The 26,654-nt window shown below is 42.9% G+C and overlaps 1 protein-coding gene across 15 annotated transcripts in view; it reads right to left on the bottom strand.

The window, feature by feature from the left end:
* LOC742917 (palmitoyltransferase ZDHHC11) overlaps positions 1-26,654 on the bottom strand; it is a 51,242-nt gene that overhangs the window by 1,578 nt on the left and 23,010 nt on the right. For 4 of the 15 annotated variants that reach the window (XM_054686224.2, XM_063814518.1, XM_054686226.2 and 1 more), the window contains exons 6-12: positions 26,204-26,359; positions 23,011-23,126; positions 19,423-19,457; positions 10,856-10,943; positions 7,550-7,584; positions 2,083-2,214; positions 596-704 (exon numbers count right to left, since the gene is read on the bottom strand). In XM_054686224.2, the coding sequence (XP_054542199.1) occupies positions 596-704; positions 2,083-2,214; positions 7,550-7,584; positions 10,856-10,943; positions 19,423-19,457; positions 23,011-23,126; positions 26,204-26,359 (671 nt within the window). Of the gene's footprint in view, positions 1-595; positions 705-2,082; positions 2,215-4,250; positions 4,414-5,084; positions 5,644-7,549; positions 7,585-10,855; positions 10,944-19,422; positions 19,458-23,010; positions 23,127-26,203; positions 26,360-26,654 lie in introns of those variants that run through there. The other 11 variants (XM_063814506.1, XM_063814505.1, XM_024355090.3 and 8 more) reach the window with 7 other exon arrangements.

Below are 26,654 nucleotides of genomic sequence, written 5' to 3'. Positions count from 1 at the left end.
GTCTTGGCCTGGATCCTCTCCTTTGTTTCATTTCACAGATTACATGTTGACAGCAGGAAAATCAACAGAAAGACCATGAGGCTAGACTCCAAAAGACTTAGTAATGCTGCTGGGTGGGCCATGAATTTCTAAAAACTCGTGAAGGGCCTTCTCAGAAGTGAAGTTTTAGGAAATATAAAATGCATAGCTGGGATACATTATAGTGTACTGATAGAACAAATATTGGATATAGCAGCATCTAATAACTTCTGGAGGAAAAAATATTTTTCACATTACTCCAATTATGGCCTTATATGACAAAAAAGAAAAAAAAATCCCTAAGAGAACCACTAACATCCACTGGTTTTGTAGAAACAGGATACCCTTAGTGCACTTAAAGTTGGAAAAATGGCTCTGCCTTTAGGGCCATGCAATGAAACAGACTGTGTGGTAGTTGACACAGGAAGAGCAGAACAGAGTTTATAACAATGGCCACAAGACAGTTAAGAAAATGCTTTGGGGCTTTTAAGCAGCAGATAAGGTGACTCAGAGGAATGTTAGACAATCGCAGAAAAGCAACTTCAGCAAAGTTTTTGATTCAGTGGGCACTGCATACTTATTCCATGCTCTGCGTCTGTTCTTTCACAATCTGTCCCTTCATCGACTTGGGCCTACAATGACTTTTCTGGGAGGGGAGAGGGATCAACACAACAGGATGCACACACCTGAAATAAATAATGAATTTCTGATTTTCAGATTTTAGTCTCTGACATAACCAAAGAAGTGACTACCATAGATGTTAACTTTTTTTTTTATTATTATACTTTAAGTTTTAGGGTACATGTGCACAACGTGCAGGTTTGTTACATATGTATACCTGTGCCATGTTGGTGTGCTGCACCCATTAACTCATCATTTAACATTAGGTATATTTCCTAATGCTATCCCTCCCCCACCCCCCCAGATGTTAACTATTAATAACATAAATGATGCTCACAAATATGCAGATCTTATAATAATGAGGTAAAACAGCTTAAAAAATAGATGGTAGAACTGTAGTCCAGGGACACTAATAGAAGTGACCCATAACATTACATCATCTCCACTTCCAACAAAAATCAGGCAAAAGAAGGAAGGAGACTGGCAACCCAATGCACAGAACTATATATAACAGGCATACTAGTTATTGGTTGGTTATAAACCAGTGGGAATAAATCTTTTTTATATACTGACTCTTGGTTTATGTCACTGAGGCACAGCATGGAACAACAGAAAACCGGACTGTAAGATAAATTCATTTGAGTAACTGGACTTTTGTAAACCATTAGACAGACATTTGAGAAACCAAATTTAAAGCTGTTTGTGAGCCATGTTAGCCTATCAAGGTTGAAATTCAGGAGAGATACAGAACGAAAAATAAATGCTTTTTTTTTTTTTTGTGTGACACTGTGATCTGATGCATTGGGAATGTGATCTTGTGAATCACTCAGGTGAGCAAGCCTGACATGAGTGGGCATAAAGGTCAGTAACTGAAGAGGTACCAAAATGTGCTACATGTGTCAATTGTGACCTAAAGAACTGAAGGCATTCACCCTCCCTTGAAGTAATGAAGTTGACACAGCAGGGGGCTGCAAATTCCACTGCAGATCAGGGTCTTGAAGCTGACATACTGAAGAGTGGACTCCCACTTGAGATACAGAGTAGGAACTACTGTTTCCTATGGCTACTGAATATCCCACAAACTAACCTCCTCAGCATGCCATTATTAATTATTTTAAAGCTCTTAAAGGTCTCATTTTATAATAGATCACATCAGAAATAAGACTAATAAGGATCAGGTACAAACTCATACTTGCTGGACATATCATTGCATATCATCCCAAAGTTTTTGGCACTACATAATGTTGGAATAGATTCTTGAACATTAAATTTTAAACTAAGGGAGAACATTGGCTTCTAAATTTTACAACTATAGTATTGCAGCTAAACACAAGTGCAAATGGGCAGCCTTATAACTGCATGAGTAATCTTAAGGAAAACTTATGGGTGAACATACAGAACATTTCACATGCATTTGTCTACAAAGGACAAACTCTTCCCAACCTCAGAACTTGATATGCGTTAGGACTTTCCTCTCCCTTGGGCTGGTGATAAAGCTCCAATTGAAATGAGAAAGATTCTTCATACCTGGTAAATACGCAAGTTTCCAAAGATATTGCCACTGGCCGATCAAACCTGAATCCAAAAAGCATTTGTTTCTAGCAGGATATAAGATCAATATGCAAAAATAAATTGTATTTATGCAATTGCACGGCAGAATTTAAATGTAAAAGGAATACCATTTACAATAATGTCAAGTGTATAAAATCCATAAATGTGAATATGACTGAAAATTAGAGCATATTTCACGGAGAACATAGTGCAGGCCTAATAACTGGAAAGATATTGTTTGCTCATGTGTAAGAATATTGTTGAGATGTTCATTTCCCCTAATTTGATCTATGAATTCAATGCAATCCGACTCAAAATTTCAGCATGCATCGTTGGTAGAAAATGGCAGCTGATTCTAAAATTAACATGAACTAGCATAACCAAAATGCCTGTATAACGAAGTGCAGAATTGGAGGGCTAGCTCCACCTGATTTAAAGAACAATCACAGAGTTGTAATGGCCACAACAGAGCTTTGGTATGTGATCAATTAAATGGATCAAAAGAAAATAGAGTCCAAATATAAATGAACACATATATTGAGAACAGATTTTTGACAATCTTGAAAAAGCAATGTATTTAAAAATGCATAATATTTCAACAAACGATTGAAGATTTTCTTTTTAAGCAATGGATGTGACATATTTGTAACCATATAAAAATAAACAAGTAGAAAAAACTGAATTCATGTGTCATATCATATATTAAAATTAGTGGTTACAAGAGGCTGGGAAGGAGATAGGGGAGAAGGAAGAAAAGATATTGGTTAATGCATATAAAATATAGTTAAATAGAAGGAATAAGTTCTAGTATTTGATAGTATATTAGGGAGACTATAACTCAAAATAACTTCTTGTATATTTTAAAATAACTAGAAGAGAGGAATTGGGATATTCCTAACATAAAGAAAAGATAAAGTTTTGAGGTGACAGATATACTACTTACACTGATTCGATCATTATAAATTGTATATGTTTATCAAAATATCATGTGTATCCCCAAAATGTGTGCAACAATTATACATCAATTAAAATAATGAAGAGTACATCTTAGACAAATTAACAATGATTCCAATCCCATCGAGTATCTTTTCTGACCACAATGGTATGAAACTAAAAATTAACTACATAACAAAAACTGGAAAATTAAAAAATACATGGAAATTAAACAACTTGCCTTTGAACAACTGATTGATCAAAGAACAAATCAAAAGGGAAATTTGAAAATATATTCAGGCCAACAAAAGTGAAAACAAACATAACAAAATCTTTGGAAACAGCAAAAACAGCTCTAAGAGTCAAGTTTATAACCATAAATGCATACATTAAAAAAGAAGAAAGACTTCAAATAAACATTACACCTCAAGAAACCAGGAAAAAAACAACAAAATAAATCCAAAGTTCACTGAAAAAAGGAAACAAAAATCAATGCAGAAGTAAATCAACTGAAGAACAGAAATACTACAGAAAAATAATAAACAAAAGTGAGTTGTTGGTTTTTTGTTTTGTTTTGTTTTTTTCCTTTTCCTTTCTCTTTCTTTTCCTCTTTTTAGGAGAGACAACGTCTTACTATTCTTTCCAGGCTGATTGGGAACTACTGGCCTCCAGTGGTGATGCAACGTAGGCCTCTCGCACCCGAGTTGTTTTTCTGGAAAAAGTAAAATTAACAAACACTTGGCTAAACTAACTAAGAAAAAAATAGAGAAGACTCAAATAAATAACATCCAAAATGAAAGTGGAGGCATTACAACAGAAACCTCACAAGTAAAAAGGATCATAAGAAACTATTATTAGGCTGGGCGCGGTGGCTCCTATGCCTGCAATCCCAGCACTTTGGGAGGCCGAGGCGGGCGGATCACGAGGTCACGAGATCGAGACCATCCTGGCTAACACGGTGAAACCCCGTCTCTACTAAAAATACAAAAAAATTAGCTGGGCGTGGTGGCGGGTGCCTGCTACCCAGCTAGCTACCCAGTAGCGTGTAGTCCCAGCTACTCGGGAGGCTGAGGCAGGAGAATGACATGAACCCGGGAGGCGGAGCTTGCAGTGAGCCGAGATCTTACCTAGAGTAAGTCTTCCATCCTCTGCCCACCTCGGGGAGACTGACTTCTGGGTCCTTACTGTGGCTCCCAGCGGAGTTGGGATGCCAGGGAAACACTATCGGCCACTCTCAAAATGAGGTGTATATTTAATGTAACTTTGCTCCAAATTCCAGGTTTCCTGGAACTGAAACAAAATGTATTTTCCATATAAATTTCAAATAAACTTATATGAAAAAATTAAAGTTTAAAAATTATCAAAACTTTTAGAAATAAAAAAACCTGAGAAAGTGACTGTCAGACATTAAAATGTAGCTCAGGAAGGTCCAGTAATTAAAACAGCACGGTTTAGGACACAGATCAACAAGGCAGAAATAAACATGTAGAAACAGATCTGAGTCTAGTGCTTATGGCAAGCACTAGAAAAGGGGGCCTTTGAATTAGATGGAAAGGTGTATTGTTTCATAAACGAGGTGGTAACCATTAGTTAAGTCTTCGAGATAAAGTAACCTTAGCTCTCTCCCTGTATGCAAAAATAAGTCCAAGATGGCTTGAAAATCAAAATATAAGGAAAATCAAAACAGAAAAATTATAAAAATATCAGCAAAGAGTTCTGGATGATTTTTGTCTAACCCTGGAGTAAGAAAGACTTTTTAAAGCAAGACGGGAACATTTGACAACTGACTTCACAAAAATTTATGAACTTCACATTGCAAAAGACATGATAAACACAAAATTTTAAAAGACAGACTGAAAGAAATACGTTGGAAACACATAGATCAGAGAATTACTATCCCTAATGTGCAAAGACCACTTAACATTGACAATACAAACAACTCCATTTAAAAGTGTGCAAACATTTGAAAAGCTAATTCATACAAGAGGAACTGTGAAACGGTAAAAAAGAGAATGACAATATGTTCAGTCTCATTAGTAATAAGGAAAATGCACATTGAAACAATTAAAAGTGTTATTTGGATAAAACTAAAAATACCTTGCTAATATCTGGTGCTGAAAAGAGTGAGGAAATTGAAGGAAATTTGCATTGTTCAAACCTTTTGGTAAAGTAAGTAAAAAGAAACTATGAGGATTTAAAATGCAAATGCCCTTTGACTTTTAAGTGTTCTACAGAAACAAAACAATATTGTCAGTATCTGACAACCTTGGCACAAAGGTGCTTCTTGCAATTCTGTTTGCAAAACCTAAACTTGGTCATAAACTTAATATCCTGTAGTGAACAATGGTTGACTAAGCCACGGTATATGCACATCATGAGAGGGTGAAGTTCCTGACAAGAATAAAACACATCTATATGAAACGTCAAGAGCGTAATCCATGCCACACTGTTGAAGAAATCAAAAAAGGAAGTTGCAGAATAATTCATATGGTATACGTTAACCTCTCAACGTGAGTGAATCTGCATAGAGAAAAAACATGTATTTACCCTCTATTATTAAAATGGCATTTTGACGTGGTATTCAGGGAGGGAGGTGCAGAATATTTTTAACTTATGTACTATCGTATTCAAACTGATACAATTAGAATGTAATACGGTTATAAGTTCTGAGTGTAAGTTAGGTAATAAATTCTCTCCCATCTAAATGTTGCTCCATGGCCAGACAGAGTGGCTCATGTCTGTAGTCCCAGCACTTTAGGAGGCTGAGGCAGGTAAATCGCTTGAGCTCAGGAGTTCGAGACCAGTGTGGGCAACATGGTGACACCCCATCTCTACAAAAGTTGGCTCAGCGTGGTGGCATGAGGCTGTGGTCCCTGCTACTTGGGAGGCTGAGGTGGGTGGATTGCGAGAACCCAAGTGGCAAAGGATGTAGTGAGCTGAGATTGTGCCACTGCACTGCAGCCTGGGTGACAGAGTAAGACCCTGTCTCAAAAAAATAAAAAATAAAAAAGTAAATGTTGCTCCATGATCCAGTGCAGCTGGGTTGGGAGGATAAGGCCAGCTGGGTGCACTCATCTGTGAGGGGGAGACCGGGAGACATGTGGTGACCTCAGCAGTCTGGGGTCCCAGGTGCCTCTAGAGGAACCCCGAGCAGCTCCAAGCCATAAGGTGTGGGTGCCCCTTCTTCCCAGCATGAACAGCCTCCCTCACACACACTCCCTGAATAATGTCGGCAGTGTCTCTGGGCATGTGTCCACTGGGCCCTTCCTGGTTTGGACATCTGGCCCCCCTGAGCAGCATGACCTACTGCAATGGTGGCAGAGACCCCAGAGGTCCTGGGCCAGGACAGCTGCAGCTGCTGGGTGCCCAGAGAGGAGGATGGGGCTGTTCTGTGCAGGCTGGGGTGGGCGCTTCCCCTGTGGGGTCAGCTGGGACTCCCTGCAGTGACAGGAGGAATATGGCGGGAAGGCTGGGGACTGGGATGTGAGGTGAAGGCAGGAAGGAGGCTGTGTCAGTGTGACAGAGTGTGACTGTGTGCGAGAGTGTGTGTGCACGCACGTGCCTGTGTCTGTGCACCTGGGGTGGTTTGAGCCAATGACTCCTACCTTTCCATTTCATTTTCTTTTAGGTTGTATTAAATGGTTCTAGATGAAACTTTAGTAGAGTGTCGGAGTGCAATATCTAAACCCTGAAACTCTGGGAAATGTTGTATAAAGCTGCTTTTTAAAATATAAAGTTAATATGTGTTCATTTTATGGAAAAGAAAATGAAATAGCAAACAAGGAGTAAATAATTTACTCAGCATCATGTGTGAGTAGATTTCCTATTACTCTACGTTCTGTGAGAATTGTATCCTGTACTTGAGATTCTCTGGGAAGAATATGCATTTGTCATGGCTGCACAATTTTATTTCATCATGGGAACAGGGTACCCTTTAGAATGTGCGCTTAAAACTGGATCATGGTCCTCTTTATAAGGGTCTTCTTTCAGCTTTGTAGTTTGAAGGGTGAAAAAGTGGTGTGCAGTTGGGCTGGAATTGTGCAGTGTTGGGGCAGAGCTGTCATCAGTGGATGTATTTAGAGTTGAAATGACAAGATCTGACTCTCAATGAAACACTATTAGAAACATTAAAAAACATTCAGGCTCACAACATTACATGTGTTTAAAGAAAGAAAATAACTACGCTTGGCCTTATTTTTGTGCGTAAGTTCAAATGTTAGTTATAAAGAATTCTATAATTTTTTCAAGTAAGATCAGTGCAATAAGCCACATGAATGGCTATAAATGTTCAGTGAAGCATTTCTACTTTCCCTTATGTCATCAGAATATTTGAACATGTTAAATAGAGAACATATTTTCCTAGGTAATTTGAGTTCAGGCGAGTGTACAGACAGATAAAACGTTCCCATTAAACTTACGAACTTACCCAAGTGTAGATGTACTCGGGGCATCATCTGCTTCCTGTGGGGGGAAGGGAAGCAAAATTCATAGGATGAACAAAGACCTGGTTGACATTAAACTTATTCTTAAACAAAATTCAAGTTCATTACTAGTCAGTTCTGAGTAATGGTACTTCAAGAATGCCTGGATCATGGAATAGGATCTCAGTGGTGGCACAGCACCCTTCCTCCCAATCCTTGTATTATGGGCTGAACTATATCCTCCTCCAAATTCATAGGTTGACATCCTGACACCCAGTACCTCAGAATGTGACTATATGTGGAGACAGGGTCTTGAAAGAGGTAATGGATGTTAGATGAGGCTATTAGAGTGAGCCCTAATCCAGAGTGACTGGTGTCCTTTTATGAAGGGGAGATTATAACAAAGACGCAGACAGAGGGAAGACTGTGAGAGGACACAGAGAACAGGTGGCCGTCTACGAGGCAAGGAGAGAGGACCTTGGGAGAAACCAACCCTGCAGACACCGTGCTCTGGGACTTCCAGCCTGCAGATATGTGAGAAAATACATTTCTTGTTGCAACACCCCATCCGTGGTTCCTGCTTGTGGAAGCTCTAGCAAAGAAAAACACCTGCTATGTGTGCACACACATGTTGTTCTCAGTGCTCTTGGTGAAGAACCTGGGAGTGGGAGTGCTGGCTCATATGATAAGTATATGCTCAGCATCTGAAGCTTTGCCAAACTGCTCACCAATGTGGCATCATCTTTCATCCCCATGAGCAATGGATGAGACTCCCAGTTCTCCGATGTCTTCACCAACACTTGATATTGATCACCTTTTTTTATTTATATTTTTTAGAGGCAGGGTCTTGCTATGTTGCCCATAGTGGTCTCAAACTCCTGGCCTCAAGGGATCCTCCTGCCTTGTGGGCCACCCAAAGCTCTGGGATTTCAGGTGTGAAGCTTTGTGCCTGGATGGTATCCTTAATCTGCTTTCTTGCAGCTACTCTAATGGGGTGCAGCAGTATCTTATTGTGATTTTAGCTGGTGGTTCCCTGGTGGCAAATGATGTTGAGCACCATTTTGTGGGCCTTATTTCTCATGGATATTGTTGCCTTGGTGAAGAACGTGTTCAATCTTTCACCCATTTAAAAACTGAGCTGTTGTGTATTTTTGAGTTTTCATGGTTCTTTAAATATTCTGGATGAAAGCATATGACTTGTAAATATTTTATTTCAGCCTGTGGCTGATATTTTCATTCTTTTACTAGTGACAATGGAAGAAATAATTTTAAATGCTTAAAGTCAAATGTATCCGTTTTGTGAAATAGTGTTTTTGGTATCTATCAAAGAAGAGTTTGCCTAACACAAGACCCCGGAGATATTCTAGGATTTTTGTAGGAATGTTAAAGTTTCCCCCTCTTACTATGAGGTCTATGATGGATTCTGCACTGCTTTCTAGGTGGGACTGAGCTGCGTGTGTGTGTTTGGCATGTGGTTATCCAGCTGCTGCACCACACTCATTACAAACCCTTGCATGTCTCCCCATTGCCTCATCTTGGCACCTTCCATTTAAGCCAAACATTAGAAATGTAAAGAAGGGCTTGTTTCTGGAGTTTCCAGTTTGTTCCATTCATCTACTCAGAGCATCTTCTTTGGACAACACTGTCTGCAGCTGTGGGCCCACTCCACGGGGAGGCGATGGACTGTAGGTCTGTGGAGCTCAGCACAGGGCTGTGCCACGGACGCGGGTGTCAGTGAAGTCACGCGCATTTTCAGATGGAATTCTCCTCCCCGATGTGAACAATGAACCGACGGTGTCACTTTCATAGGATTGTCCTGGAGCCCACGGGACACGGGCTTGGGATTCAACGTGATGCTGAGCGGATCTTCTCTGCTTCAGAACAGGCCTCATGTGGCTTCACTATTCATCCACACATAGAAGCTGCAGAGACACTGAGGGGACTCACAAATGCACCTGCGCAGAAGGTGTCAACGTGGACAATCACAGGCAGAGAAACTCCCATGAGCCCGTGTGCCACATGCAGTGAGGGAACTTTGGTGGCTGAGTCTGGGCCAGGGTGGGCTGGGGGCTCAATCGATTTCCACTGAGTGTGTCTCCAAATCTTTGCTGGAAGTGCAGGCAAGGGGCAAGGCTTGGATACCAGCGTCACTGTTCCTCCAGCCTAGGCTGATCCCTTTTTATTTCCAAGTCACAGGAGCCTGTTCCCTGAAATCCTGGGGAAGTGTGGTGAGGTGGCCCTGCCCCCACAGGGAAGGAGAACACACCTGTAACCTCCAGAAGCTGGCCCAATGACAAAACCTGCTCAAAAGGACCAGCCTGCGGCCTGGCGTGGTGGCTCACGCCTCTAATCCCTGTGCTATTAGAGGCTGAGGTCAAGGAATCACTTGAGATGAGAAGTTCCAAACAAGCCTGGACAATAGAGTGAGATCCCATCTCTTAAGAAATAAAAAATAAAAAATAAATTGGCTGGGCGTGGTGGCATACGCTTGTACTTTCAGCTACTCAGGAGGCTAAGGTGGGAAGATTGCTTGAGCCCAGGAGTTGGAGGCTGCAGTGAGCCATTATCCCACCACTGCAATCCATGCTGGGTGATGGAGTGAGATCTCATCTCTAAAAAATAAATAATGACCCAGCAGAAACCACTGGAAGCTGACCCCAGAGCAGGAACAGAAATATGTGGCCCTAAAGTCGGCAGCCGCGCTGGTCTTTTCCTGTGAAGGATGGACACGGAGTCCATGTAACAAACACACACCATTCACACACATATACACGTGACCACACACCACACACAAAACCACACATATAACCACACCCCCCCACATATGTGCAACCACACACCATACACTTGTATGTGTGACCACACATACATCGTCTATTACCATCTGTCTCCTACACACAGTCTTTCCTAAGCATTTTATTTAAAAAAAAAAACAGCACATGGATTCTGCCATGGCTACCAATTTCCCTCCATCCTTTATCACAACACTGTCCCTCGCTGCATGTTCTGGGCACTTCAGAGCCTGCCTTGGGCATCTGCCCATCACCACAGCCTGATGGTGGTGCTCCAGTGCTGGGGGCTCCCACTTTGGTACCCATCTGTCTCTGTCACCCACAGCTGGGAAGCATTCCTGACTCTCACTCCATCTCTCTTCCGTGCTCCACCCACCATCATTCCCATGTGAGCAGCACCCTTGGACACAGAGTGCTTCCATTCTGAATACTGCCTTAACCTCAGCTTGGGGGACCCGAGACCACATATTCTGCACACGGCCCTGACCTTGGGGTGCATCGCTGGTGACTGCAACTTACCTGTGCCGTCGAATCCCCATCCTGGTTTACTGAAGTGCAGAAGTGACATAAGTGCTTGTGAATCAGCAGGGAGCTCTTGGCCTTGACTCTGGTGGGACAGGAAGGAGGAGAGAAACTCATCTCAGCTTTGTAGGGGGACTCAGGGTGGCACTGGAGGCTGCACAGCATCGTGTCAGCACCACTGCTGTGGGGCACACATGTCTCAGAAACTTGTAGACCAGCAGCTCCTGGGAGGTTGTCTAAGTACTCCTGCGTTATGTGCAGTGGCAAACGTAAGAAGCTCCTCATGTAAAGGACCATGACTCTTTGCCACTGGGACAATGCAAAGCAGTGCCTCCACCCACTGTGTGAGACCTGCCCTACACCAATGCCTAAGACGGGTTCTGAAGAGTGATGGCAGATGGGAGACAGTTCTGATGTGCAGCTCCCACATGGAGAGACAGAACAGCATGTGGAGACTCATACTGTGGCCTTTCACTCCAGGAACCACCACAGCAGCATACCAGAAAAAACAAAAAAAGTCACAGAGCCTTTGGAAGATGCCATAGGCCACTGCAAATTCCACAGAACAGGTGACAACTCTGCTGCTGTCTCAAAAGTGCCACCTCCTGGCTGGAGGCCAGTCAGCTCAGGACATGACAGCAACTCATGACAGAACAACCCTGCTCCTAGGAAGGAGAAAACAAGAGCTTATTCCACCTCCTGCAACATCCTGAATAACCAGAGGTCCCGAGTCTGCCCATGTGACAACTTCACTGCTAGAATAACCAGCCTCTGAGAAAGTCAGCACAGTAAACCTATCGACCGCCGAGGACCCCCACAGAGTCCACTTCGGTCCCCTGTCACCTCCACCGGAGCAGGTGCTAGCATCCACAGCTGGGAGACCCGAGGACGGATCACATCACAGGACTCTGTGCAGACATTCCCCAGCACCAGCCTGGTAGCCCTGCTGGGTGGAGAGACCCAGAAGAACAATAGCAATCACTGCTGTCTGGTTTGCAGGAAGCTCCATCTCTAGGGAAAGGGGGAGTGCACAAATCAGGGACCACCCCATGGGACTAAAGAATCTGACCAGCAGCCTTGAGTTCCAGATTTTCCCACTGAAATAATCTACACACATGAGAAGGAATCAGACAAGTAATCCTGGTAATATCATGAAACAGGGCTCTATTCCACCCTCAAAAGACCACACTAGCTCCCCAGTGAGAGATCCAAACCAAGAAGAAAATCAGAATTGCTGGAAAGAATTCAGAAGGTTGATTATTAAACTACTCAAGGAGATACCAAAGACAGGTGATAACCAACTTAAAGAAATTTAAAAGTCAATACAGGATATAGATGAAAAATGCTCCAGGGAAATAGAGATCCTAAAGAAAACACAGTCACAACTTCTGGAACAAAAGACACACTAAGAGAAATGGAAAATGCACCAGAAACTTTCAACAGCAGGATCTAACAAGTAGAACAAAGAACTTCAGAACTCAAAAACAAGGCTTTTTAAATGACCCAGCCAGACACAGAGGAAAAAAATAATTTTAAAAAAGAACAAAGCCTCCAGGAACTTAGGGATTATGTTAAACAGCCAAACCTAAAAATAGTGTTCCTGACAAAGCAGACAAATCCACAAGTTTGGAAAACTTATTTGAGGAAATGATCAAGGAAACCTTCCCTGGCCTTGCTAGAGTTCTAGAGATCCAAAGACAAGAAGCTCAAAGAATGCCTGGGAAATTCATTGCAAAAAGATCATCACCGAGGCACATGGTCATCAGGTTATCTAAAGTCAACACAAATCAAAGAATCTTAAGAGCTGGGAGGCAAAACATCAGGTAACCTCTAAAGGAAAACCTCTCATATTAGCAGCAGATTTCTCAGCAGAAACTCTACACACTAGAAGGGATTGGGGTCCTATCTCTAGCCTCTCCAAACAAAATAATTAACAGCCAATAATTTTGTATTCAGCAAAACTATGTTTCCTAAATGAAGTAGAGAAAATGTCTGTTTCATAACAACAAATGCTGAGAGAACTAGCCACTAACAAGTCAGTCCTACAAGAAATACTAAAAGGAGTTCCAAATCTTAAAACCTCAAAATACACCAAAACAGAACCTCCTTAAAGCACAAATCTTACAGGACTGAGAAAACAGTAACACAAATTAAAAAACCAAGGTATTCAGGCAACAACTAGCATGATCAATAAAACAGTACCTCACATCCAAATGCTAACACTGAATGTAAATGGCCTATAAGCACCTTCTAAAAAATACAGAGTGGAAGAATGGAGAAAAATCCACCAACCAAGTATCTGCTGTCTTCAAGAGACACACCTAATGTATAAGGACTGAAATAAACTTAAGGTAAAGTGGCGGAAAAGATATTCCATACAAATGGAAACCAACAGCAGGCAGGAGGAACTATTCTGATACCAGACTCAACAGACTTTAAAGCCACAACAGTTAAGAAAGACAAAGAGCAACATTATACGATGATAAAAGAATCACTCCAAAAGGAAAAATATCACTATCCTAACTATATATGCAAGTAATGAGGGACCTGCCAAATTTATTTTTTTTATTCTTTATTATTTTTTTTTTATTGATCATTCTTGGGTGTTTCTCACAGAGGGGGATTTGGCAGGGTCATAGGACAATAGTGGAGGGAAGGTCAGCAGAAAAACAAGTGAACAAAGGTCTCTGGCTTTCCTAGGCAGAGGACCCAGCGGCCTTCCGCAGTGTTTGTGTCCCTGGGTACTTGAGATTAGGGAGTGGTGATGACTCTTAAGGAGCATGCTGCCTTCAAGCATCTGTTTAACAAAGCATATCTTGCACCGCCCTTAATCCATTCAACCCTGAGTGGACACAGCACATGTTTCAGAGAGCACAGGGTTGGGGGTAAGGTCACAGATCAACAGGATCCCAAGACAGAAGAATTTTTCTTAGTACAGAACAAAATGAAAAGTCTCCCATGTCTACTTCTTTCTACACAGACACAGCAACCATCCGATTTCTCAATCTTTTCCCCACCTTTCCCCCTTTTCTATTCCACAAAACCGCCATTGTCATCATGGCCCGTTCTCAGTGAGCTGTTGAGTACACCTCCCAGATGGGGTGGTGGCCGGGCAGAGGGGCTCCTCACTTCCCAGAAGGGGCGGCCGGGCGGAGGCGCCCCCCACCTCCCGGACGCGGCAGCTGGCCAGGTGGAGGCGCCCCCCCCACCTCCCTCCTGGACAGGGCGGCTGGCCGGGCGGGGGCTGACCCCCCACCTCCCTCCCGGACAGGGGACCTGCCAAATTTATAAAACAATTCTTACTGGACATAAGAAATGAGACTGATGAAAACACAATTATAGTGACGGACACAATACTGCACTGATAGCACTAGACAGGTCAAGACAGAAAGGCAACAAAGAAACAATGACCTTAAACTATATCCTAGAACAAAAGGACTTGACAGATATTTACAGAACACTCTACCCAACAACTGCAGAATGTACATTCTTTTCATCAGTACATGGAAAATTCTCCAAGATACATCATATAATAGGCCACAAAACAAGTTTCAATGAATTTAAGAAAATCAGAATTACATCAAGTATCTTTTCAGACCACAGGGGAATAAATTGATAATTAACTCAAAAAGGAACCCATGAAATTACACAAATATGTAGAAATTAAATAACTGCTTCTGAATGATCTTTGGGTCGACAATGAAATCCAGAGGGAAATTTAAAAGTTCTTCAAACTGAATAACTGTGGCACAACTTATCAAAACCTCTAGGACACAGCAAAAGTGATGCTAAAAGGAATGTTCACAGCATTAAATGGCCACATCAAAAAGACTGAAAGAGCACAGACAATTTAAAGTCACACCTGAAGTAACCGGAGAAACAAGAACGAATCAAACCCAAACCCAGCAGAAGAAAAGTAATAACGAACATCAGAGCAGAACTAAATGAAATTCAAACAAAAAAACAAAAAAACCACAAAAGATAAATCAAAAAGCCAGTTTTCTGAAAACACAAACAAAATTGATTGACCATTAGCAACATTAAGCAAGAAAAGAAGAGAAAAGATCCAAATAAGCTCAATTAGAAATGAAATGAGAGACAGCACAATTGATACCACAGGAATACAAAAGATCATTTAAGGCCAATATGAACACCGTTATTATGCACACAAACTAGAAAATCCAGAGGAGATGGATAACTTCCTGGAAAAATACAACCCACCTAGATTAAATCAGGAAGAAATAGAAACTCTTAACAGACTAATAACAAGTAGCGAGATTGAAACAGTAATAAAAAAATTGCCAACTAAAATATCCAGGATGTATTCACAGCTGAATTCTATCAGGTATCCAAAGAAGGACTGGTACCAATCTTATGGAAACTATTACAAAAGATAAAGAGGAAATCCTCCATAAATCATTCTATGAAGCCAGTATCACCTTAATACCCAAACCATGAAAGGACATAGCAAAAAGAGAAAACTACAGACCAATATCCCTCATGAATATAGATGCAAAAAACCTCAACAAAATACTAGCAAACCGAATCAAACAGCATAGCAAAAAGATAATAACACCATGGTCAGGTGGATTTCATACCACGTATGCAGGAATGGTTTAATATATGCAAGTCAATAAATGTGATACCTCACATAAACAGAATTAAAAACAAAAAATCAGAGATCTCAATAGATGCAGAAAAAGCATCTGACAAACTCTGCCATCCCTTTATAAATAGAACACTCATCAAAATCAGCACGGAAGGGACATACCTCAAGGTAATAAAAGCCCTCTATGACAAACCCACAGCCAACATTATACTGAATGGGGAAAAGTTGAAAACATTGCCCTTCAGAACTGGAATAAGACAAGGATGCCCACTTTCACCACTTCCTTTCGACACAGTACTGGAAGACCTAGCCAGAGCAATCAGAGAAGAGAAAGAAAAAGCATCCAAATTGGTAAACAGGAAGTCAAATTGTCCCTGTTCACTGATGATATGGTTGTATACCTAGAAAACTCTAAATACTCATCCAGAAAGCTCCTAAATCTGATACATGAATTCAGTAAAGTTTCAGGATACAAAATCAATGGACACAAATCAGTAACATTGCTATGTGCCAACAATGACCAAGCTGAGAATCAAATGAAGAAGTCAACCCCTTCTGCAACAGCTGAAAGAAAAAAAAAACAACTTAGGAATATACCTAACCCAAAAGGTGAAATATCTCTACATGGAAACTACAAAAACCTGCTGAAAGTGAACATAGAAAATGCAAATAAATGGAAACACATCCCAGGCCTGTGAATGGGTAGAATTACTATTGTGAAAATGACCACACTGCCAAAGCAATACACAAATTCAATGCAATTCCCCTCAAAGCAGAATCATCTTTCTTCACAGAACTAGAAAAAAACAATCCTAAAATTCATATGGAACCAAAAAAGACCCCAGATAGCCAAGGAAGACTAATCAAAAAGAACAAATCTGGAGGCATCACATTACCTGAATTCAAACTATACTACAAATCTAGAGTTACCAAAACAGCAGGGTACTAATATGGAAATAGGTGTGTAGATCAATGGAACAGAATAGAGAACCCATAAATAAAGCCAAATACTTACTGCCAATCGATCTTCAACAAACAAACAAAAAACATCAAGTGGGGAAAGGAATCCTATTCAATACAAGGTGCTGGGATGATTCACAAGCCACATGTGAAGAATGAAGCTGGATCCTCTCCTCGCACCTTTTACAAACATCAACTGAGGATGGATAAAAGACTTAAGACCTGAAAGCATACAAAAATCTACAAGATATCATCAGAAAAACTTTTCTAGGCATTGACTTCGGCAAAGAGCTCATGACGAAGAATCCAAAAGCAAATGCAACAAGAACAAAGATAAATAGATGCAATTTATCTTAATTTATCTTTATTTTAAATAAGTACCTTCTGCACAGGAAAAGAAGTAATAAGCAGACTAAATAGAACCCACGGAAAGGAAGAAAATATTAACAACCTGTACATCTGACAAAGGACTAATATCCAGAATCTAAACGGAACTCAAACAAATCCACAAGAAAAAAACAAATCATCCAATTGGGTGTGGTGGCTCATGTCTGTAATCCCAGTCCTTTCAGAGGCTGGGGCAGGCAGATCACTTGAAGTCAAGAGTTCAAGACCAGCCTGGCTAACATGGTGAAACTTGTCTCTACTAACGACACAAAAATTAGCTGGGCGTGCTGGTGGGTGACTGTAATCCCAGGTACTTGGGAGCCTGATGCAGGAGAATCGCTTCAACCCAGAAGGCAGAGGCTTCAGTGAGCCAAGATCATGCCCCTGCACTCCAGCCTGGGTGACAGAGTGAGACTCTGTCTCAAACAAACAACAAAACCAATCCCATCAAAAAGTGGGCAACATTCATGAAGAGACAGTTCTCAACAGAAGATATACAAATGGCCAACAAGCATAGGAAAAAATGCTGAACATCACTAATTAACAGGGAAATGCAAATAAAATCCACAATGCAATACCACCTTACTCCTGGAAGAATGGCCATAATTTAAAAAATAAAGAAATAACAGATGTTGGCATGGATGTGGTGAAAAGGAACACTTTTACACTGCTAGTGGGAATGTAAACTAGTACAACTACTATAAAAAACAGTACGGAGATTCTGTAAAGAACTTAAAGGTAGAACTATCATCTGATCTAGCAATCCCACTACTGGCTATCTACCCAGAAGAAAAGAAGTTATCTTATGAAAAAGATACTTGCACCCACATGTTTATAGCAGCATAGTTTGCAATTGCAAAAATATGAAACCAGCCTAAAACAAATCAGTGGATAAAGAAAATGTGATATATATTTGTGATCTGTATATATGTAAATACCATGGAATACTACTCAGCCATAAAAAGGAATGAAATATCAGCACTCACACAACCTGGATGGAGTTGCAGACCATTATTCTAAGTGAAGTAACTCAAGAATGAAAAACCAAACATCGTAGTATCTCATTTATAAGTGGGAGCTAAGCTACGAGGATGCAAAGACGTAAGAATGATGTAATGGGCTTTTGGGATTCAGGGGGAGTGGTGGGAGGAGGGTGATGGATAAAAGACTACACATTGGGTACCGTATACATTGCTCAGGTGGTGGGTGCACCAAAATCTCAGAAATCAACACTAAAAATCTTTTCCATGCAACCAAACACCTTGTTCCCCAAAACTATTGAAATAAAATAAAAATAAAAATTATAACTAGGACTGGTGTGGTGGCTCACGTCTGTAATCCCAGCACTTTGGGAGGCCAAGGCAGGCAGATCATGAGGTCAGGAGATAAGAGATCGTCCTGGCTAACAGGGTGAAACCCATCTCTACTAAAAAAACAAACAAACAAAAAAATTAGCCGTGTGTGGTGGCCGGTGCCTGTAGTCCCAGCTACTAGGGAGGCTGAGGCAGAAGAATGGCATGAACCCGGGAAGTGGAGTTGCAGTGAGCCGAGATCACACCACTGCACTCCAGCCTGGGTAACAGAGTGAAATTCCATCTCAAAAAATAAAAATAAAAATAAAAAAGTTATAACTATATAAGCAAAGAGTATTGGAGGATATTTGTATAACCTTAGAGTAATGGCACCTTTTTAAAGCAAGACAAAAGGAAATGTTAACAAATTTGGCTTCAGAAAAGTTCACAACCTCTACACTGTGAAAGATCCCATAGGGTTCCTAATAAGCAAAGAGCTGTTACGTTTGATAATCCAAATAGCCCAACTGTTGAACATTAATTCACACAACAAAAATTGTAAAATGGTCAAAACATGAAAAAATGTTCAGTCGTAATTGTAGTAAGGAAATGCATATTAAAACATTATATATTTTCTTTGAATAAAACTAAGCATACTGTTAGTATCTCATAGTGAGAAGAGCGACAGCGTTGAATGAAGTGTGAACTGCTCCACCCTTGTGAGAAAGTCATCAGAAAGAGTCTGTGAAGATCGAAAATGCGCGTGCCCTTTGACTCTCAGCTTCCAAAATAAAACAAACCGCACTGCACAGCACTAGCTCAAAGACGCTTCTTGAAACCCTGTTTATGAAGCCAGCCCTGGCCCTGTTGGGTGGGGCTCCGGGTCAAGGCACCCCCAGTGCTCCCATTTACTTAGCACCTTGACTCAGGAATGGGTTGGACTCTCAGAGCTTACAATTTCTATGAAACACTATTAGAGATCATAAGAAATACATTCAGACTCACAACTACCCACATGTTCATGGAGAGATGTAGAAATAAATAAGCGGGTCTTACTCTTGTGTGTTAGTTTAGATGTTAGTTATGAAGAAGGGAGTGAAGAATGTAGTTTCTGCAAGTAAGACAAGCACATCGAGATAGATAATTTGGTATAATTTAACAACATTAAACAAAGCTATTTTATCTTCTACTGCATCATCCCATGATTTCAAAATGTCTCATCATAGGTGAATTATTTTCCAAAGTCATTTGAGTTAAGAAAAGAATGCAACTATTCTTCAGAGCGACCAAGCTACTGCAGGAAGCTTGCAACTTACCCCTGTGCAGATGAGCCCAGGGCGCCGTCTCCTTGCTGTGGGGCAGAAGAAAATTCGTCACATGAAAAAAGAAGTTGCTGACATGCAGCTGATTCTTACATAAAAGTCACGTCTATTATTCCTGGGTTTTGAGGAATGGTACCTGGAGTTCTCTTGGGTCCTGAGTTCAGATCTCAGAACCACTTACGTGTGCACGTGTTTTCATTTCTCTCTGGTGAGAAACTGGGAGTGGGATTCTGGTCATATATTAGACATTTATCTTTTAAAGAAATGCCAAACTGCTTTCCAATGTGGTGGCACTTTATACCCTCATTTAACTTCCACTAGCAAAAAACGCAGGAGACTTGCAATTTCTCTACAACTTCATCAACCCTCGGTGGTGACTGTCTTTTTGATGACAGGCATTCTCCTGGGTGTGTGGTAGTATCTGATTGTGGTTTTAATTTGCAGCTGCCTGATGTAGAATGATGTTGAGCATTTTTTTCCATGTGCTTATGTGGCATCCATGTATCTATACATCTACATCTACCTTGGTAAGGAGTTTGTTCAAATCTTTTGCCCATTTTTTATATGTATGTATGTATTTTTATTTATTTTTGTAGAGATGCTCAGGCTGGTCTTGAACTCCTGGCCTCAAGCAATCCTCTTGCTTGGCCTCCCAAAGCAATGAAATTATAGGTGCTTCCCATTGTGTCCAGCCCTCTTGCCCATTTGAAAAACTGGGTTTTCTGTATGTTTTTGTTTGTTGTTTTTTTACAATTGCACTTTGAAAGCTCTTTGTGTCTTTGTGTATTCCGGACATCAGTCTAAGACTTGAAAATATTTTGTTTGCCTGTGGCTTGCACAGGAATGAACACCTGGCTTTATTGTGCTTTGCTTTACCGCACTTCACAGATACTGTTTTTTCACAAATTGAGGGTTTGTGGTGACCCTGGTCAAGCAAGTATGTCGGCGCCATTTTCCCCGCAGTGTGTGCTCACTTCAAGCGTCTGTGTAAGCAGCTTTTAGCAATAAAGCACTTTTAATTCAGATACATAGTTTTTAGACATAACGCTGTTGCACACGTGTCATATAAACATAACTTTTATAAGCACTGGGAAACCAGAAATTCATGTGACTTGTTTTACTGACATGTTCACTTTATTGTGGCTTTCTAAAACCAAACCTGCAATATCTCTCATGTGTGCCTGTATTTTTATTTTTTTAATGGTGACTTTTGAAGAGCAAATATTTTCAATTTTGGTAAACTCCAAACTATGATTTTTTTCTTTAATAGGCAGTGATTTTGGTGTCAGATCAAAGACAAGCTTTGTCTCACTAAAGATCACAGAGATTTCATTCTATGCTTGTTTCTAGAAGTGTTCTATGTTCAGCTTTTAAGTTTAGGTGTCAGATGGATTTGGGGCTAATTCTTCTGTGGGGAATGAAGTGATCCTGGGTAATCTTTGTACAGGTATGAAGAACTCAATCATTCTTTTTTCTTTTCCATGTGGATATCCAATTGTTCTAGTACCACTTGTTGAACTATAATTTCTCCCTATTTAATGATTTTAGTACCGTTATTTAAAGTCAATTGACCGTAAATGAAAGCTTTAACTTTGGACCTTTCTTCTGGTCCATTTCTCTATATCTGTCTCTGTCGGCGCCACACTGTTTTTATTACTGTAGCTTTATGTCTCTATGTCAGCGCCACCTGTCTTTAGTGCTACAGCTTGATAGTAAAATTTAAAGTCTGGTTGTGTAAGTTCTCCAATTTTATTTTTTCTCAAAATCATTTGGCTAGTACAGTAGCCTAGGTCTTTTGAATTTGCATATACATTTTAGGACCACCTTGTCATTTCTGCTAAAACAGAAGCCTGCTGGGGTTCAGCAGGGATTGTGGTAAATCTGTAGATAAGTTTTGGGGAAAACTGCCCTTTTAATAGTATTTTTTTCCAATCTATGAATGCTGTACACCTTTTCACTTAATAGAGCATCTCTGACTTCTCTCAGTCATGGTGTGTAGCTTTCAGTGTACATATTTGCACAAGGTTTGTTAAATTTATTCTTTTTTTATTAGATTATGAAAGGAAGTTTTAAAAATATAACCCGGATTTTTCATTGCTGGTGGATAGAGATGTGCGAGTGTGTATTTTAATATGTGCCCCACATCCTTGTTAAGTGATTTTATTATCTTAACTAGGTCTTAAAACATACTTTTTAGGTTTCGTTGCCTGCAAATAAACACAGTTTTATTTTGTATTCTGTGTGACTTCATTTTCCCTGCTGCGCTGTGTTGGCTGGAATGTGACTGTGATGTCAAAAGTAGGAGGAAAGGGCGTCATCACCTGTGCCCAGCCTCCAAGAGAGGGTCACCAGCCTTTCACCAGTAAATGTCATGTCAGGTGCACAGGGTGCTTTCCTATCATTCCTAGGTCACTGAGATTTGTTAAAAATCATGAACGGGAACTTGCTGTTAACAAACCCTTTTCTGCATTGATTCGCATGATTGCATGGTTACCGTTCTCTATTGGACTAACGTGCTGAGCTGTAGTAATTGATTCCTAGGCCTTAAGCCACTGCTTACCCCTGGAGTGATATCACTTGGCCACAGTGCACAGTCCTGCCCCGTGCTGCTCCATTTGGTTTCCCAAGGTCTTATCAGTGATCTCTGCCTGTGTTTCCTGAATGTACTGGCTTACGAATATCTGGCTTTGGTGTCAGGTTGATAGTGGCATTGCTGAATGAGTTGGGAAGTGTTGCTTCCTTCTCTGTTTTCTGAAAGAGTCTGTGTGTAGGTGGTATTGTATTTTTTCTTTAAATCTTTGCTGGAATTCATGCATGAAGACTACAGGGCCTGGGATTTTTCTTCACTGGGAGATTTTAAATTAGTACTTCAGTCTCTTGGCTGTTCTATGTCTATTTAGACTTTCTATGTCTTCTTGAGTTAGTTATAATAATTCATGTCACTTAACTGGAAAGGGAACTAACTTCCTTAAGTTAAAAATCAAGTTTCAGGCCAGGTACAGTGGCTCATGCCTGTAATCCCAGCACTTTCGGAGGCCAAGGCGGGCGGATCACCTGAGGCCAGAAGTTTGAGACCAGCCTGGCGTGTCAAAACCACGTCTCTACTAAAAATACAAAAATTAGTCGGGCGTAGTGGCATACATCTGTGATCCCAGCTACTTGGGAGGCTGAGGCAGGCAAACTGTTTGAACCCAGGAGGTGGAGGCTACAGTGAGCTGAGATTTCACCACTTCACTCCACCCTGGGCAACAGAGCGAGACTCTGTCTCAAAAAAAGAAAAAAAAGATGCAAAAAGCACATTTCAACTTTGGAAGATGTATAATGCAGTAGAGAAATGTCCAGGAGACTCAGTTCCTTTCCTATCTTTGCACTAGGAAGTCAGTGGTGCATGACTGGTGTTTATGTTCACAAAGACACACAGACACACCCATGCACAGAGCCTCACACAGAGACACACACACAGCAGAGTCCACGGGCTGCATCAGCCCTGAAATAAAGGAGCATGGCTGAGAGTACCAACCACCGAGTGACCTTAGACATTGTCCCAGGCCTGGAGAAATGGAGCAGAGAGACAGGTGGTACCTGGAGAAATCCTTTGTCCATTTGCACGTATGGATCTTTCCTCACTGCTTGATGTTTTGAACTCTCTTCTTTGCAGGTATTAATGAGATACTCAAAGGTGGTCATCTTCTTGGCCTCTGGAAAGGGAAAAGGAGGAACAGGACAAGTTACCAGCCCTGCGGCTTTGCACGGCGCCCACAGGACAGCTCAGCAGAGTGGCCAGTGCCACTGATCCGGCCCCTGCACAGGTAGAACTGCTCCGCCCAACATGCAGGCCCTGTGAGGTCAGGATGAGTGCAGGTACCTTGTGGGCCCAGGTCTGCAGCTAGCTGATGGTCAGCAGGAGGGGTTTGCAGCTGCAACCTGGGGAACGGTGCTGACCCACAGCCCCCCGCCTGCCAAGGCCTCATTGAGCTGCATTGTTAGTGTTGTCAGAGATGAGCTGTCTCTCACAGACCTGGGTCCCCCAATACCATGCAGCCTGAGAGGTTGCTCCAGATCCCCTGGGATTGCTGGCAGGGGTAAGAGGCCAGCTCAGGAGGGGCCGCTCTGTCTGAGGGTCCAAGTGGCCTGTGGGGTTCCCCACATCTGGACACTGGGTGGGGCGCACCTTGGGGGATGCACAGAGACCCTACAGTCGGAGGACCACGCAGTGGGGCGGCCACCCTGAGGTGCTGGCTAGCAGGTCCTGGGACCACACACTCCTGAGGGTGCTCAGAGCCCCAGGCCCAGGAGGTGAACACGAGTGCTCTTATGGGGCTGAGACAGGTCACCATCCCTGCAGCCCTGCACAGTGCCCACAGGACAGCTCAGCAGGCCGGCCAGAGCCCCATCCACCCGGCCTGTCCTGCGGGCAGCAAAGCAGCCCAGGGAAGCAAAGCAAAACCTGATACACCCGTTTATCTAAAAGAGCCGTCTTAACAAACGTTAATAAAATGGGCTCTGCACCTATTTCAGCCACGAGCTTCCATGGAGGGGCCAAACTCTCCATGCTTCTTTCCCTAAACACCAACACCGTGAGAGCCGATGTCTTGTGACTATTTCTGGAGACTGGGGCGGCCGCCCACAGAGGCCTATTTGCAGTGAGGAGCAGATGGCGGTGGGCGCCCTGGGGAGCTGCCTGCGGCCAGCCCAGCCCTCACAGGATGCGTCTCACCACAGCCTCTCCAGTCCTGTGAGGTAGAGAAGAAGCTCCTGGCCATCCCGGAGTCACTGCCCAGGGAGGCTCTGGGTCACGGGGGTGGGGACAGGCCTGGGCGTCCTGCTTCCAGGCATCCTGCCTCCCGCCCACAGCAGCCGCCTGCCTGTCCTTTCATGTTTCTGCCACACTTGGTCTGGGCTTTGCATTCAAGAAGCCCGTTCCAAGTGCAGTGCCTGGCTCAGAGGACAGACCAGGTCGTCCCTCCCAGCCCTGCATGGCTTCAGGCCCACTGCACTTCCCTGCTCTGCCGCCTGAGGCAAGGGCCAGCTTCTCCGCAGCACAAGGGCCAGCCACACTTGTTTGTGTCTCATTCTTCATCCTCTCCCCGCAGCGTGCAGGTGACCATGCCTCACCCAAAGAAGCCTGCAGCCCCCTACGTGCTGAGCACACAGTGGGCATTGACTATTTTAACCCAGGGAAACATTTTGTACACAAAGTTGGAAAAAAATGACAAGTGCAGACTTTGTATTACTGGGCAGTTTGAGCATCCCTTAATCTGCGGCACATGTGGATAAGACCATGTGGCCTCGGCCCAACCTCTGCCGATTCTCCTGTTGTGGGGGGACTCACCCTGACTCTAAGCATCTGAGGGTGAGAGATTTCCTGATAAGGACAGATGATGAATTCTGGGTGGAGTGAAACTCCAGAAAAGCCTTCATAGGTGGTAAACCCAAAAATATTTAAATGTAAGAGAGACTGCTAGATAATTCTAGAAAGTACTTTTAAAAATATTCCTGATTCTAAGAGGGGTGGAGAGTTTTGAAGGAGGCCCAAATGACTTCTCACTCTTAAGGGTTTCAGCTTCAGGAACAGGCAGCCTGTAACATTCTACAAGGCAGACTCGCGTCTCCATGAAGTTACACCTGAGGCTTTAGTTCCATTCCATTCAGTAAACATATCCTAAGCACCTATTCTATACAGGCACTGGCCTTGACATCCAAAATTAAAACTCTGAAAACAGCACATTCAGCACTGTGTCCGTAGGATTTAATCCAGTGATTTTCATTGCACTTCCATTAAAAAAATTCAACCCTCAGGCAAGACAACAGTGACTGTAAGATGTGCGTTAGAGGTGTGTGTTTTAAAACATCCCCAGGGTTGTGTGGGGACAGTGGTTTGTAGCGTAACCTGTGGTTATGAACAAGGAGGCTCTTGGTGGGGTGTGTTCATTCTGAGCTGGGTGTTCTTGCCACAACTGCAGGCAGGGGATGCTCTGGAGATGGAGGTGAGCCCAGAGCCTGACCCAACCAACTCCCTCTGCCCTGACCAGGGGTTGGCCAAGCTGTCAGGAGCAGGGCATTCTTGGGCACTGGCCTGGACACACTCTGCTGCCCGCATCCACAGAAACCCCCTGAGGCCACAGCCTCGGGGCCACCACTGCCCAGAGAATGGAAGACACTTTGCAGCTGGCCCACCATGACCAAAATGGCTGGTGCCAGGAGCAGAGAGGTTGTTGTTACTTCCAACAAGTTTCCTTGGGGCTGGGGAGTTTACCCTCCCTCGTTCAGCAACATGACTGACCGCCTACCGCTGTGCCCACTGTGAGACTCAGCAAGACCACCAGCTCTCGCTTCAGTTGTTTGGTTAGTGGGTGACCTGCCTGTAATATTTTTCATTGTTAGAATTTCTACTTGTGCTTTTGTAAGTCCACCTGTCCTTATTTCATAATGTCCTGTTCTTGCCTAATAGATTCCATTCCATTGTCTCTGAACATTTTAAACTTGTTACTTCAAGCACCTGGCACTGCTCCTGCAGGTCTCGGCATGAGTTCAGCTTCTTGCTGGGCCTGCTGGGCCCTCATGGATTTAATTTCTTCCTGTGATTTGCCCTTTTTGTCTATGATCTCACTTCTGGGAGAGGCTGACCCTGAACACATGCGCACATGGGGGACAAAGACCCTGGCCCCAGGTGTGGGGGGCTCAGGGTTAGGGACATACTCAAGTAGAGGTGTAAGATGAGCAGCTCTGACCAACCAGGCTTGGGGGGATCGGGGACTTCGGGTGGGGGACATACTCAGGTAGATGTGGAAGATGAGCAGCTGGCCCAGGTGCACCAAGCCAAGGAAGTCCAGCAGGAGCACGAGCATCCCGATGATCACGACTATCAGGGTCTGCACCTGCACCGGGAACAGGGGGAGGAACAGCAGCCACGTGTTCATATTCTTGACATCTGGGGAGACAAGGGAGAGACAGTGTGTCTAGCACCTGCTGACGGGTGCCACATCAGGCGGACGTCACAGACCAGAGCTTGCTGGGGATGGGGCGGCATGGGGACAGCCAGTGCGAGGGATGTCTCCCTGCCCAGGTGGACGCCTCCCTTACCTGAGTGCCCCGTAGGCCCTGCTGCCTGCAGTTGGTTTTCATGATCCCTGCTTTATGGATCTGGGAGGTGAGGCTCCAACAGGGTCACTAAGTGCCGGGGTCACAGTGCCCACCCCTTCCTGAGTGCTGGGGTCACAGCACCC

The sequence above is a fragment of the Pan troglodytes genome, chromosome 1 (genome assembly GCF_028858775.2).
Source record: "Pan troglodytes isolate AG18354 chromosome 1, NHGRI_mPanTro3-v2.0_pri, whole genome shotgun sequence".
NCBI lineage: Eukaryota > Metazoa > Chordata > Mammalia > Primates > Hominidae > Pan > Pan troglodytes.
This window is presented reverse-complemented; position numbering and strand designations above follow the sequence as displayed.